The sequence below is a fragment of the Muscardinus avellanarius genome (assembly GCF_963383645.1).
Source record: "Muscardinus avellanarius genome assembly, chromosome: 11".
NCBI classification, from domain to species: domain Eukaryota; kingdom Metazoa; phylum Chordata; class Mammalia; order Rodentia; family Gliridae; genus Muscardinus; species Muscardinus avellanarius.
In genome coordinates, this window is record NC_137797.1 from 99,338,868 (window position 1) to 99,353,138 (window position 14,271).

The 14,271-nt window shown below is 47.1% G+C and overlaps 1 protein-coding gene across 6 annotated transcripts in view; it reads right to left on the minus strand.

The window, feature by feature from the left end:
• Window positions 1-341: 341 nt before the first annotated feature.
• Window positions 342-14,271, minus strand: part of CHD4 (chromodomain helicase DNA binding protein 4) — a gene marked incomplete at both ends in the record, with an annotated part of 46,800 nt that continues 32,870 nt past the window's right edge. For all 6 annotated transcript variants that reach the window (XM_080705315.1, XM_080705312.1, XM_080705311.1 and 3 more), the window contains 5 exons: window positions 342-359; window positions 516-679; window positions 1,270-1,465; window positions 12,168-12,300; window positions 12,408-12,516. In XM_080705315.1, the coding sequence (XP_080561441.1) occupies window positions 342-359; window positions 516-679; window positions 1,270-1,465; window positions 12,168-12,300; window positions 12,408-12,516 (620 nt within the window). The remainder of the gene's footprint in view (window positions 360-515; window positions 680-1,269; window positions 1,466-12,167; window positions 12,301-12,407; window positions 12,517-14,271) is intronic.

The window sequence follows — 14,271 nt, forward strand, 5'->3', positions numbered from 1 at the left end:
GAACAAAATAAAACCAAAAGAAATTCAGATCATTTTCTTCAAGCCTGGCAGGAACCCACAACAGTTTGTGTGTAACAGATGTTACAGTGGGGGGATGCCAGGGTCCAAAAGGCCAGCCCGCCAGCTCCCTGCAGATGGCGCTGGGCTGCTGCTCCTCTCTCCAGCAGGAAGGGCACCCTGCCCCTCACTCCCTCCCCTCCCCCAGCGCTCAGGGCCGTTCTTGACAACGTGAAGATGGGCAGAAGGAAGGAGTCTCCCAGGCCCCCAGGGAAGAAGCTGGGACAAGAGAAAGTGAGGAAGGTCACTGCTCAGCGGTAGAGGTGGTATCATCAGTCCGGTCTTCACTGCTGCTGGGCTACCTACAAGGAAAGAGCCAGGCGTCACATTCCAGAACACAGGAATCCACGGGATGGGGGGACTCACTGGCAGCCCAAGAGTAGAGCTAGGGACAGATCCAGGCCACAGTTTCTAGAATGGTCCCGGGGGAAGTGCTGACACAATGGGAACAGCCCTACCTGCTGTGGGGGAGGCTCCGGCGCCCGGTTCGCCAGGCGGCTCAGGATGTTGCGCTCTGACATCTGTAGCCTCACGGCAACTGGGGGGATTCGGGCGATGGTGGCTGGGAGTCGAGTCACGTCAGCTTTCATGTCACTCAGCAGTTCTTCCAGCTGTTTCAGAACTGCAGAGGGACAGAAGGTGGTGAGCTGTGGTGGTCAAGACTGAGTCCCTGTACCCCATTTCCTGACCGTGATGTGCTGCTGTCTTGCCAGTCGATCCCCTGCCTGGCGTCCAGCCACGCTTAAGGTCCAGGGCCGCCCTCACATCCCTGGCTCTCCACTGTCTGCACCCCGCACTTCTAAGAAGCTCGTTCCGACCTTCTCCTTTTCGCACTCTTTCCCTGCCTTCTGGATCTGTCTCCCACTTCCTCACTTCACCCGCCACCTCCTCAGATAAAACGTCTTTAATTAGAAACATGTTGAAAAGGGGTCTAGAATTTAAAGGGATCTTAAATCACCTGAAGTCACCTCTAAGTACCCCACATATCACCCTATTATTCTGCTTTGCTTTCCAGCTCAAGAACCTGAATATTTTAAGAGGTAAGAGATAAAGAACTGCTGTCTTTGACTGCCTCTAGGGCAGAGATCCCCAGTACATCCTAAACTCCCAGACAGACAGGCTCTGACGAAGGTCTGGAGGCAGTAAGCAGGTGGGCGCCAGGAGGGGAGCGGGGAGGCACAGCCTGTGGGAGGCAGGGGAGCCACTGGCTACCTTTGTGCAGGACCGCATTGGCCGGCTTGTTTCCCGCCATGGACTCCTTGGACAGGTGCTGGTGGCTCTCCGCCAGACACTCCACCTCGGCAAAGCGGGTGTTCAGCGCCATGGAAGGGTGGGAGGGGTCCTCCGACATGTTCAGGTAAGCCGCCCTACGCAGCTGCTCCTCAATTACCAGGGCTTGTTCCAGGAGCTGCACAGGGGCAGAGAGAAGACAGAGTTGGCTGACAGGCGTGCGGCTCGGGCTGGCGCCTCTTAGCTCACCTCCTCCTCCAGGCAATGAGAACCCTCAAGGGCTGGCTCCTGGACACCTCCTCACACACAAGCAGGTCAATATTATATTGCCTTTTCTTCCCCATTAGAGGTCCATGTTTTACAACTTTGTTCTTTAAATTATCTTATACAGAAATGACAAAAACTCAATTTAGAAAATACAGAATGTATAAAGACTTAAAACCACAAACAATCCCACTTCCTAGAGCTTCTGCTAATATTCCAGTAGAGTTCTTTTTAAGTTGCTGAGGCTGGTCTTGAACCTGTCTCAGTCACCTCCAAAGTACAGGGACTATAGGTGTGTAGCACCACACCTAGCTCGTTTTTTTAATTTTTTCCCTCCTGTTATGGTATGGGGGGGCAAAACACAGAAGCATTCTATCTCTGAGCTATACACCTAGACATTTTTATTTGTTTGTTTGTTTATTTATTTATTGTGGTACTGGAGATGGTACACCAGGGGCCTGTCTGGGCTACACCCTCAGCTCTGTTTTATTTATTATTTACTTATTTATTTTGCAGTACTGGGGATGGAACCCAGGGGCATTCTACCTCTGAGCAACACCACCAACTAGCCCTATTTTTATATTCTATTCTTTATTTTGAAACATGATCTCACTGAGTTTCAAAGGACCTCACTAAGTAGCTGAGGCTGTCTGCAAACCCAGATGCTCCTGTCTCAGCCTCTCAAATGCTGGGATTACAGGCGTGCACCACCATGCCTGGTAGCTCTATTTTATTTTTTATTTGAAAAGAATCTCAGTAAGTTGCTGAGAGCCTCATTAAATAGCTGAGGCTGGCCTTGAATCTGTGATTCTCTTGTCTCAGCCTCCCAAGTACTGGGATTATAGGCGTGCACCACCAAGCCCTGGTTTTTTGTTGTTGTTTGTTTGTTTGTTTGTTTTTGTAGTACTGGATATTGAATCTAGGGGCATTCTACCTCTAAGCTACATCCCCAGCCCTATTTTATTTTTATTTTGAAACAGGGTCTAAACTGGGCCTGGTGGCGCACGCTTGTAATCCCAGTATTTGGGAGGCTGAGACAGGAGAATCGTGGTTCGAGGACAGCCTCAACTACTTAGTGAGGTCCTTTGCAACTCAGCAAGACCCTGTTTCCAAATAAAGAATTAAAAAATTAGGCTAAGGATGTAGCTTGGAGGTAGAATGCCCCTGGGTTCCATCCCTGGTACCAAAAATAAATAAACATACAGGGTCTAAGTTGCTGCGCTGGCCAAGAACTAGGATTGCAGATGTGTGCCACCATGCTCAGCCTTTTTTTTTTACTTTGAAACAGGGTCCACTAAATTGCTAAAGGCCTTGTTAAATTGCTGCGGCTGGCCTTACACCTACAATCCTCCTGTCTCTTGCCTCCCAAGTACTGGGATTACGGGCATACACCAACATGCCTGGCTTCCAAGATTTTTCTTTATCAAGATTTTTTTTAGTTGAGCATGGCGGCGCGTACTTGTAATCCAGGTAAGAAGATGGATCGTGGTTCACGGACAGCCTCGATAGGGCTGGGGATGTAGCTTGGAAGTAGAGTGCCCCTAGGCATCCCCAGTACAGCCACACACACACACACACACACACACACACACACACACACACACACACACAAAAGATTTTTCTTCTATGCCAGGCATGGTTGCACATGCTTGTAATCTCAGTACTTGAAAGGCTGAGACAGGAGGATCAGGGTTCGAGACAGCCTCAGCTATTTAGTGAGGCCCTCAGCAACTTAGTGAGACCCTGTTTCAAAATAAAGAATCAAGAATAGGGCTGGGGGCGTAGGTTGGAGGTAGAATTTCCCTGGCTTTTAATCCCAGTATCAAGAAGGAAAAAAAAAAAAAAAAAAAGATTTTTTTTCTATGCCACGCATAGTAGCACCGCTTGTAATCCCAGGACTTGGGAGGCTAAGACAGGAGGATTTCAAGCTCAAGGCCAGCCTCAGCAATGTAGTGAGACTCTCGGCAACCTAGCAGGAACCCGTTTCAAAACAAAAACATAAAAAGGGATAGAGGGAGTAGGTCTGGAGGTAAAAATGGCCCTGGGTTCAATCCTCAATACTGCTAACACACACACACACACACACACACAGATTTTTTTCTAGGCACATCTTTTTGACATAAATGAGGTCATATTATATATACATCTATGTTTTCATTTAGAGTCACACAGTAAGCAATTCCTTCATCATGAACTACTCTTCACAACACGAGTTTGATTGACTGTTTTCTAGGACACGGGATTGTGCTATGTGGCCCAGGCTGTCCTCAAACTGGAACTACTCCTGCCCCCGTAGCTCAAGTAGCAGACTGGGACTACAGGTAAGCACCAGTGTGCCCAGCAAAAGCCTCAGCTGCATGGTAAACTGGGCATGCTGATGCACTGTAATCCCAGTACACGAGACCGAGACAGAGGATCACAGGTCTAAAGACAGCTTCAGCAAGTAGTGAGACGCAGCAACTTAATGAGCCCCTGATTCCAAATACAAGAATTAAGAGGTGCCTAAGGGTCAATCCCCACTATCACACACACACAAAAAAAGTTGCATGGCAACATACCGGATAGATATACTTACTATATAACTTAGGGTCTTTTTGTTTGGGTTTAGAAGACTGAATGCAGAAACATCCTACCTCTGAGCTAAAACACGCCCCCCCCTTTTTTTGGGGGATACTGGGGATGGAACCCAGGGACATTTTACCTCCGAAATACACCCCAGCCCTACTTTTTTATTCTTTATTTTGAAATGGTCTCACTGAGTTGCAAAGGGCCTAAGTAGCTGAGGTTGTCCATGAACCCAGATCTCCCGTCTCAGCCTCCCAAATGCTGGATTTTCAAGCGTGCGCCACCACACCTGGCTTCCTTTTTGTATTTTGAAACAGGGTCTCACCAAGTTTCTGAGGCTGATCTCAAACCTGCAATCCTTCTGTCTCGGCCTTCTAAATACTGGGGTTATAGGCATGGACCACCAAGCCCAGCTTTCTTTTGCTTTTTAAAATATTTTTGTTAGGTCAGGCATGGTGACACACACTTGTAATCCCAGCACTGGGAGGCGGAGACTGGAGGGTTGCGGTTCAGACAGCCTCAGCTACTCAGGGAGGCCCTTCGCAACTCACTGAGACCCTGTTTCAAAATAAAAAGATTAAAAATTGGACTAGGAGTGTAGCTCGGAGGTACAATGTCCCTGGGTTCCATCCCCAGTACCGCAAAATAAATAAACTACACCGCCAAGCCTTTTTATGTGGAAACAGTCTCACTAAGTTGCTGAGGCCACGAACATGCGATGCTTTCGTCTCAGCATCCCAAGTACTGGGATGACAGGCCTTACACCACTACGCCTAGCTACCCTCGCCCTTTTAGTTTTTTGTTTTTAAGTATTGTAAAATTGCTGAGGCTGTCCTCAAACCTGCAATCCTCTTCTCAACCTTCCAAGTACTGGAATTATAGGCCTGTGCCAACACAACCAGTTTATTTATTTATTTATTTATTGGTACTGGGGGTGGGACCCAGGGGCTTTTCTACCTCTGGGCTATACTCCCAGACCTATTTTATACTTTATTTGGAAACAGGCTCTCACTCAGTAGCTGAGGCTGGCTTCAAACCTGTGCGATCCTCCTGTCTCAGCCTCCCAAGTGCTGGGATTACAAGCGTGCGCCACCACGCCCGGCTCAATATAGCCAGTTTATAAACATTTTTGTTGTAATTTCTATTATTTCCATCTTACACTCCCATTCCTTCCTCCTCCAAAAGGCAACTTTTCTTATACTTGTACTGTGCCTCTTGAAGACTGTGTGTTCTTGAAGGCTGAGTGGTATTGTTTCATATGCAAAACTCATTTACACATGTTGTTTATGTGTGTGTGTGTTTTGCTGGAGATTGGACCCAGAGGCATTCTACCTCTGAGCTGCACCACCAGCCCTACTTTATTTTTTAGATTTGAAACAGGGTCTACCTGAATTGCTTAGGCTGTCCTCTAACCTTTTATTCTCCCATCTCAGCCTCCCAAGTACTGGGATTACAGATTCTGCTGTCATGCTCAGCTTAGAGTGATGTTTTCGCTGGGCGTGGTGGCGCACGCTTGTAATCTCAGCGCTTGGGAGGCTGAGACAGGAGGATCGCACAGGTTTGTAGCCAGCCGCACCTACTTAGTGAGGCTCTCAGCAACTTAGTGAGACCCTGTGTCTAAATAAAGTATAAAACAGGTTTTGAAGTATAGCCCAGAGGTAGAAAAGCCCCTGGGTTCCACCCCCATTACCACACACACAAAAAAAACTTTTCTGTATGTATTAGATGGCTTTCTTATTTTTCCTACTGCATTATCTTTTTTTTTTTTTGGCACTACTGGGGATGGAACCCAGGGACATTCTACCTCTGAGCTACACCCCTAGCCCAATTTTTTATTCTTTATTTTGAAACAGGGTCTCACTGAGTTGCAAAGGGCATAAGTAGCTGAGGCTGTTCGCAAACCCGGATCCTCTTGTGTCAGCCTCCCAAATGCTGGGATTACAAGCGTGCGCCACCACACCCGGCTTGCATTATCTTTTTTTTTCTTTTTGGTGGTACTGGGGTTCCTGAAAACCCTTCTACCTCCGGGCTACACTCCCAGACCTATTTTATATTTTTATTTGGAAACAGGGTCTCGTAAGCCAGAGTGGCTGGCTTTGAACCTACATGATCCTCCTGTCTCTGCCTCCCAAGCACGGGGATTACAAGAGTGCACCACGCCCAGCTGCATTATCTTTTTTAAAGACATGCATTCTGTTGCTCGTTCTCTGAAATACATCCCTACAGGAAGAATGCTGATCTTGTTTGTTGTTGTTCTGAGGTTTGAAAGCAGAGGTATTCTACTACCAAGTTACACCCCCAGCCCTAATTTTTTTTTTTTTAAATATGGTCCCACTAAGTTGCTGAGGTTGGCCTCAAACCTGTGGTCTTCCAGTCTCCACCTCCCAAGTACTGGGACTACAGGCATGCAGCATCATGACCAGCAAGAACGCTGGTTCTTGAGTTATGAGAAGTATCCACTGGTTGTGAAAGAGTGAATGTAAATCCATTAGTGCCAGGAAAAGAGACAGAATGAGAATGGGCTGTTCTTTCTCTTACGACCTGGCTCAGATCACCAAACGGACCAAGTAAATCCTTGTAGCTGGGCATGGTGGCGCACGCTTGTAATCCCAGTGCTTGGGAGGCTGAAATAGGAGGATCGCGGGTTCATGACAGCTTCAGCTACTTAGTGAGGCTCTCAGCAACTTAGACCTTGTTTCCAAATAAAGTATAAAATAAGTCTGGGAGTTTAGCCCAGAGGTAGAATAGAAAGCCTCTGGGTTCCACCTGCAATACCACCAAAACAAAAAACAGAACAACTTATATACTTTGTCTTCTTCATCAATGCCTTTTTCCTGCCACAAACTATGAGCATTCTGCAGGTTGAGCCTTCGCTCACCACCATCCTTTTAAAGCCTTCTCCCATGAGACGCAAAGCCCCTCTCCTCATATAACCATCTGGTGCTTCTCCACCCACGTGCACGGCAAGCACTAACTGTTCTGATCCCGCTCGTGGATGGTGTTGGGTAGGGAGCGGGAGGGGTGTTGACTTGTGACAAACACCAAAACAGAATTCATCACCTTTTCTACAAACTGTTCCCTCTCTTCTTAAATGATCAGCTAGCTTTCTCAGTGACTCAGGTTCGAGAGAGCAGTGATTCTGAGAGTCTTGCTTACCCTTACACATTAAATCTAATAAGCAAGGAATTGGCAAACTATGGCCTGGGTCCAAACCTGGCCTACAAGAATGGATTTGTAGTTTTAAGTGGCTAGGAAAAAAGCCAAAAGACTACTGTGCCAGGTAAGGTGTTACATGCATGTTACGTGGGAGATTAGGACAAGAGGATCACAGGTTTGAGGCCAGCCTCAGCAATTTAGCGAGACCTTGTTTCAAAATAAAAAGGGCAGTCAGGCGTGGTGACTCATGCTTGTAATCCCAAAACTGGGAGCTGAGAGAGGAGGATCGCAGGTTCATGACAGCTTCAGCTACTTAGTGAGGCCCTCAGCAACTTAGTGTAAATAAATAAGCCAGGTGTGGTGGCGCAGGCTTGTAATCCCAGCATTTGGGAGGCAGAAACAGGGGGATCGTGGTTCGCAGACCGCCTCAGCTACTTAGTGAGGCCCTTTGCAACTCAGGACACCCTGTTTCAAAATAAAGAATAAAATCTAGGGCTGGAGCCGGGCGTAGTGGCACACATTTGTAATCCCAGCATTCGAGAGGCTGAGACAGGACGATTGTGGTTCACCTAGTGAGGCCCTTTGTAACTTAGTGAGACCTGTTTAAAATAAAGAATAAAAAACAGGGTTGGGGTGCAGCTCAGAGGTAGAATGTCCCTGGGTTTCATCCCCAGTGCCAAAAACAAAACAAAACAAAAAAACAACCTAGGGCTGGGAATGTAACAGAGGTAGAATGCCCCTGTGTCCCATTCCCAGCATTGCAATCAATCAATAAATAAATAAATAAATAAATAAATAAATAAATAAATAGAGCTGGGGGTATAGCTCAGAGGTAGAATACCCTGTCCAAAGATAAAAACAAAAGAAAAAGACTACTACATCCCATTTTATGAAAATTATATGGAACTCAAATTTTAGTGCTCATAAATGAAGTCTTATTGGAACACATCAAATACTTATTCATTTATGTATCATCTATGGCTCCTTTCACACAACAATGACAGCTTGTATTTACAACAAAAATATTTACTCTCTGGCCCTGTAACAGAAAAGGGGTGCTGACCTCTACAGTAAGCCCTGTAAGTTCTTTGGTATTTTTTTGGGGTGTGTGTGTGTGTGTGTGTGTGTGTGTGTGTGTGTGTGTGACTGGGGGTGGAACCCAGGGGCTTTTCTACCTCCAAGCTATACTCCCAGACCTATTTTTTTGTTTGGTTTAGTTTGGTTTGGTGGCACTGGGGTTCCTGGAAGCCCTTCTACCCTCAGGCTACACTCCCAGACCTATTTTTATATTTTTATTTTGAAACGGGTCTCTTAACCATCCAGGCTGGCTTTGAACCTGCGCGATCCTCCTGTCTCCACCTCCCAAGCACGGGGATTACAAGTGTGCGCCGCCACGCCTGGCCTCTCCCACACCTATTTTACATTTTATTTGGAAACAGGGTCTTGCTAAGTTGCTGAAGGCCTCACTAAGTAGCTGAGGCTGGCTTCGAACCTGTGCAATTCTCCTGTCTCAGCCTCCCAAGCGCTGGGATTAATAAGCGTGCGCTACCATGCCTGGCTTGTTTAGTTGTTTTTACGTTTGTTTGTTTGTGGTACTGGGGGTGGACCCCAGAGGCTCTCTACCTCCGGGCTATCCTCCCAGACCTATTTTATATTTTATTTGAAAACAGGGTCTAAGTTGCTGAGAGCCTCACTCTGTAGCTGAGGCTGGCTTCGAACCTGTGCGATCCTCCCGTCTCAGCCTCCCAAGCGCAGGGATTAAAAGTGTGTGCCACCACACCCAGCTTGTTTATTTTTAACCTTTCCATTTTACACCACAGCACGGACCCTTAATGTCTTATGAACTTATGATAGGTGTAACTTCATGGATACCGTTTCCATTTCCAAGGAAATGACTACAACTTTTCTATGGCCACCTATTAACAATAGGGCAAAATCAACACTTATTTGTACCAAACACCCACCCACTGACCTCCACCACCATTACCCCAATGCTATGTTTTCTTTTGTCAGTACTGGGGGATGAAACCAGGGGCATCACCTTTGACCTACACCTCCAGCCCTATTTTTTCTTCTTTTTGTTTGTCTTTTGCAGTACTGGGGATGAACACAGGGGCATTATTCTACTTCCAGAGCTACAACCCTAGCCCTGCTTTTTTTGTGGTGGTGGTACTGAGGTTCCTGAAAACCCTTCTACCTCCGGGCTACACTCCCAGACCTATTTTATATTTTTATTTGGAAACAGGGTCTCTTAAGCCAGCGTAGTGCGGCTGGCTTTAAACCTGCGTGATCATCCTGTCTCCGCCTCCCAAGCACAGGGATTACATGCGTGCACACCACGCCCAGTGCTAGCCCTGCTTTTTATTCTTTCTTTTGAAAAAGGTTTAGCAAAGTTGCAAAAGGCCTAAGTTGCTGAGGTTAGTAACTAAGGCTATTCATGAACCTTGATCCTCCTGTCTCCTATTTTGTTTTTTACTTTGAAACTGGAGCCTGCCGAGTTGCTGAGGCTCTCAGTGAGCTGCTGAAGCTGGCCTCAAACACACAGTTCAGTACCCCAGTGCAGGGGGAAAAAAAACTACTTCATTCCAATACCAGCATCTCCATAAGGCCACTGGTGACCTCCTTCATGGCTCTCCCATTCCCTCTGAAACCTGTACTCCTATGCAAATCGTTGCTTGGTATGTAACACCTGATGGTTTATTATATTTATTTATTTTTGGTACCTGATGGTTTATTATATTTATTTATTTTTGGTACTGGGGATTGAACCCAGGGGCATACTGCCTCCTAGCCCTATTTTTAAAGGGAGTCTCACTAGATTGTTAAGTGTCACTATTTGCTGAGGCTGTTCTCAAACCTATAATCTTCCTGTCTCAGCCTCCCAAGTACTGGGACTAGAAGAGCATGTCACCATACCCAGCTAGTTAAATTTTGTTGCTGTTTTTACAGTAGTAGGGACTGAACCCAAGGAACTATACCCCTAATTTTATTTATTTACTATTTATTTTATTTTTTGTGGCACCAGGACTTGAATCCAGAGGCATTTACCTCTGAGCTAAACCCCCAGCCTGATTTTATTTCTTATTTGGAAATAAGGTCTCACTAAGTTGTGGAGAGCTTAGCTAAGTTGTCCAGGCTGGCTTTGAACCTGCAATCCTCCCTTGGGAAGTCTCTGCTTCCCAAGTATTGGGATTACAAGTGTGTGCCACCATGCCCAGCCCATATTTTTATTTTGAAATAAAATCTCACTACGTTGCTTAAATTGGCCTTGAATCTGTGATCCTCCTATCTCAGGCCCCCAAGTAATGGGATTATAAGCATGTACCACCATGAACAAATCTTATTTTTTGAGGCAGAGTTTAAGTTGCCTGGGCTGGCCTTGAACTTACAATCACCCTGCCTTAGCCTCCCTTATAGCTGGGATGACATGCATGTCATCCCACCTCTCCCAGCGTAGCATGCTTTTTTTTTTTTTAATTATTATTATTCTTTATTGGTGTGTGTGGTGCCGGGAAGTGAACCCAGGCACATTCTACCTCCGAGGTACACCCCCAGCCAACTTTTTTATTCTTCATTTTGAAGCAGGGTCTCACTTCACATTAAGTTGTGGAGAGTCTCATGAAGTAGCTGAGGCCGGCCAAGAACCTGGATCCTCCTGTCTCAGTCTCCCAAGTACTGGGATTATAAGCATGCACCACCATGATGACGACTCTAGGTCTATTTTCGTGGTATTCTATTCAATGATCTACCCCACAAGGTACTCTCAAAACCCATCTACTGAATTTCTGAGCGAGACTCGCTCGGTGGACTGTGATTCTGAAAATGGAGCTCTACTAACGCGTCTTCTTTGCCTGCACCCCACACCTTATCTATACACATACTCTCTTGACCAGAGGAAAGGGCCACCAGCACACTAACTGCCCTCTCCTCAGGGACGCAACTCAGTTCCACCCCCGTCTTTCCTGAACACTCCAGCCTACAGTGTCCCCTCCCCACCCCGCTGCAGTGGTCTGTCACTCACTGGACACACAGTCAGCTCTTAGCTGCTGCTTGAGTTTTTTTTTTTTTTTTTTTTTTTTTTTTTGCTGGTATGGGGATGGAACCCAGAGGCATTTGAGCTCCAAGCCACACACACCCCCCCCCGCCCAATTTTTTATTCTTTCTTTTGAAACTGGGTCGCACTGAGTTGCAGAGAGCCTCACTAAGTAGCTGAGGCTGTCTGTGAACCGTGATCCTCTGGTTTCAGCCTCCCGAATGCTGGGATCACAAGAGTGCCCCACCACGCCCGGCTGGCTGCTTAACTTTTTTTTTTTTTTTTGGTGGTACTGGGGGTGGAACCCAGAGGCTTTCTTTCTACTTCTGGGCTATACTCCCAGACCCATTTTATATTTTATTTGGAAACAGGGTCTCACTAAGTTGCTGACAGCCTCACTAAGTAGCTGAGGCTGGCTTTGAACCTGTGTGATCCTCCTGTCTCAGCCTCCCAAGCGGGGATTACAAGTGTGCGCCACCACCCCGGTTCTAGCTGCTTAACTTTTAACTCTGTATGTCTTTATCCCTTTACTGAGGTGGCTGGGGAGCAAAGCACCATAGAATCACTGAATGCAGAAGCTGAGCAGTAGAGCTGTATGCTATCGTGGCCTTTAATCCCAGTGACGGGAAGCTGAGGCAAGAAGATGGCAAGTTTGAGGCCAGTCTGGGCAATTTAGGAAAACTGTCTCAAAATCAAGAGGGCTGGGGCTGTAGCTCAGTGGTAGAGCACCCTGTGTTCAATCCCAATACCACAAGAAAAAGAAAACAGTATGGCTGAGTGAAATGGACTCATCCCTTGGCAGAACCTTCTAGACTTTCAAAGTCCATCACCTAAGTACCGTGGACCTCCGCATTCTGCTCACCTTGAACCTCCGAGCTAGAAACTTATTCTTGATCTCTAAGAAATTGCCCCGGTTCATCTCGCCCTTGAAAGGCTCATTGAGGATAGCATAGCGTGGGTCGTTCTGGATGTCCTGCCACCGGGCATAGCCATGGCTATTGGGAAGTGTTCAGGAAAAGCAAAACGAAGGAAACGAGACCCTTAAACTAAGGTGCGCAAAGCTCGTCCCCAAGGACCCAGCCTGGACTCAGGCGAAGGATACTTGATGATGCCCGCCAGCAGCCAGTAGTCGTGCCGCCGATGCCAGATCTCGTAAGTCTTCTTGGTGACCGTGGCTGCCCGCTCCTCATTCTGCCAAAGGGAGTGCAGCTCTGAGAAGAGATTTGGGGAAAGTGAGAGGGGAAAAAAGCAAACATCTTGAGAACCCAAAAAAGCCATTCATTTTTGTCCCCAGCCCACCGTACAAGTTTGCCTCTGGTTCTCTATGAGAACCCAGAGAGGTACTTAATCAGCCTGCGCTCCCTCACCCTCAAGAGGAAGTCTCTGTACCCCGTTTCTATTCTCCTTTTCCTGCTTGCTGGGGATTAAACCCAGGGGTGCACTACCTCTGGCCTACACTCCCAGGCTTCTGCCTTATTTTCTTTATTTTGAAACAGGATCTCACTGAATTGCAAAGGGCCTAAGTACCTGAGCTAGCCTTGAACCTGCGATCCTCCTGCCTCAGCCTCCCACATTCTGGGATTACAGGCATGTGCCACCACACCTGGCTATGCTCCCAGCCCCTTATTTTATTTTGCAACAGGGTCTTACAAAGTTGCTGATGCTTGCCCTGAACTTGTGATCCTCTTGTTGCAGCCTCCCAAGTCCTGGGGTTAAATGGGCACAACCACCACGCTGGTTTTCTTGGTGGTACCAGAGACTGAACCCAAGGACATTCTACCTCGGAGCTGCACCCCCAGCCCTTTTTATTTTTGTGGCACTGGGGATTGAACCCAGGGGCAGTCTACCTCCAAGATACAGACTATTTTATTTCATTTTTGCTGTACTGGGGATTGAACTCAGAGGCACTCTACCTCCGAGATATACCCCCAGCCCTATTTTATTCTTTATTTTGAAACTGGGCCTCACAAGTTGCTTAGGCTGGCCACAAACCTGCGATCCTCCTGTCTCAGCCTCCCAAGAACTTGGATTACAAGCGTGCACCACCATGGCCAACCTATTTTTTTTGAAACAGGGTCTTGCTAAATTGATGAGCACGTCTCACTACTTGCTGAGGCTGTCCTCAAACCTGCAATCCTCCTGTCTCAGCCTCTCAAGTACTGGGATTACAGGTGTACACCACCATGCCCAGCTTTTTCTTGGGGGCAAGGGGATGGAGAGTGATCCCAGGGACGGAACCAAGGGGCACTCTACCTCCGAGCTACATTCTCAGCCTTGTTTGATTTTTACTTTGAAACAGGGTCACTAGGTTGATGAGAGTCAGGCTCCCAAATACTGGTATTATAGGTGTGTGCCACCATACCCAGCCCACACCTGGCTTTTATCTTATTTCGAAACAGGTTCTCACCAGGTTGCCGAGTCTCAATACTTTGCCAAGGTTATCCTTGAACCTGCAACACTCCTGTCTCAGCCTCCCAGGCACTGTAATTACAGCTGTGTGTATACCACCACACCGATTCCAGCTTCTATTTTTTATTGTTTTTTATTTATTTATTTATTTTTTCTTGGTGGTACTGGGGTTCCTGGAAGCCCTTCTACCTCCGGGCTACACTTCCAGACCTATTTTATATTTTTATTTATTTGGAAACAGGGTCTCTTTAGCCAGCGCGGCTGGCTTCGAACCTGCGCGATCCTCCTGTCTCCGCCTCCCAAGAGCGGAGATGACAAGCGTGCGCCTCCACACCCGCTGCTGTTTATTGCTTTTGTTGTCTGTGCACCCACGAGGGGACACCTACCCCAGGGACATTCTATCTCCGATACACCCCGATCTTATTTTTTTATTTTGAAACAGGGTTTCACTAAGTTGCTACGGCTGGCTTAAAATCTGCAATCCTTTTGTCTCTGCGTCCCAAATCCTGGGTTATAGGCATGTGCCACCACACCTGTCTGACAGGTTCTTACTAGGT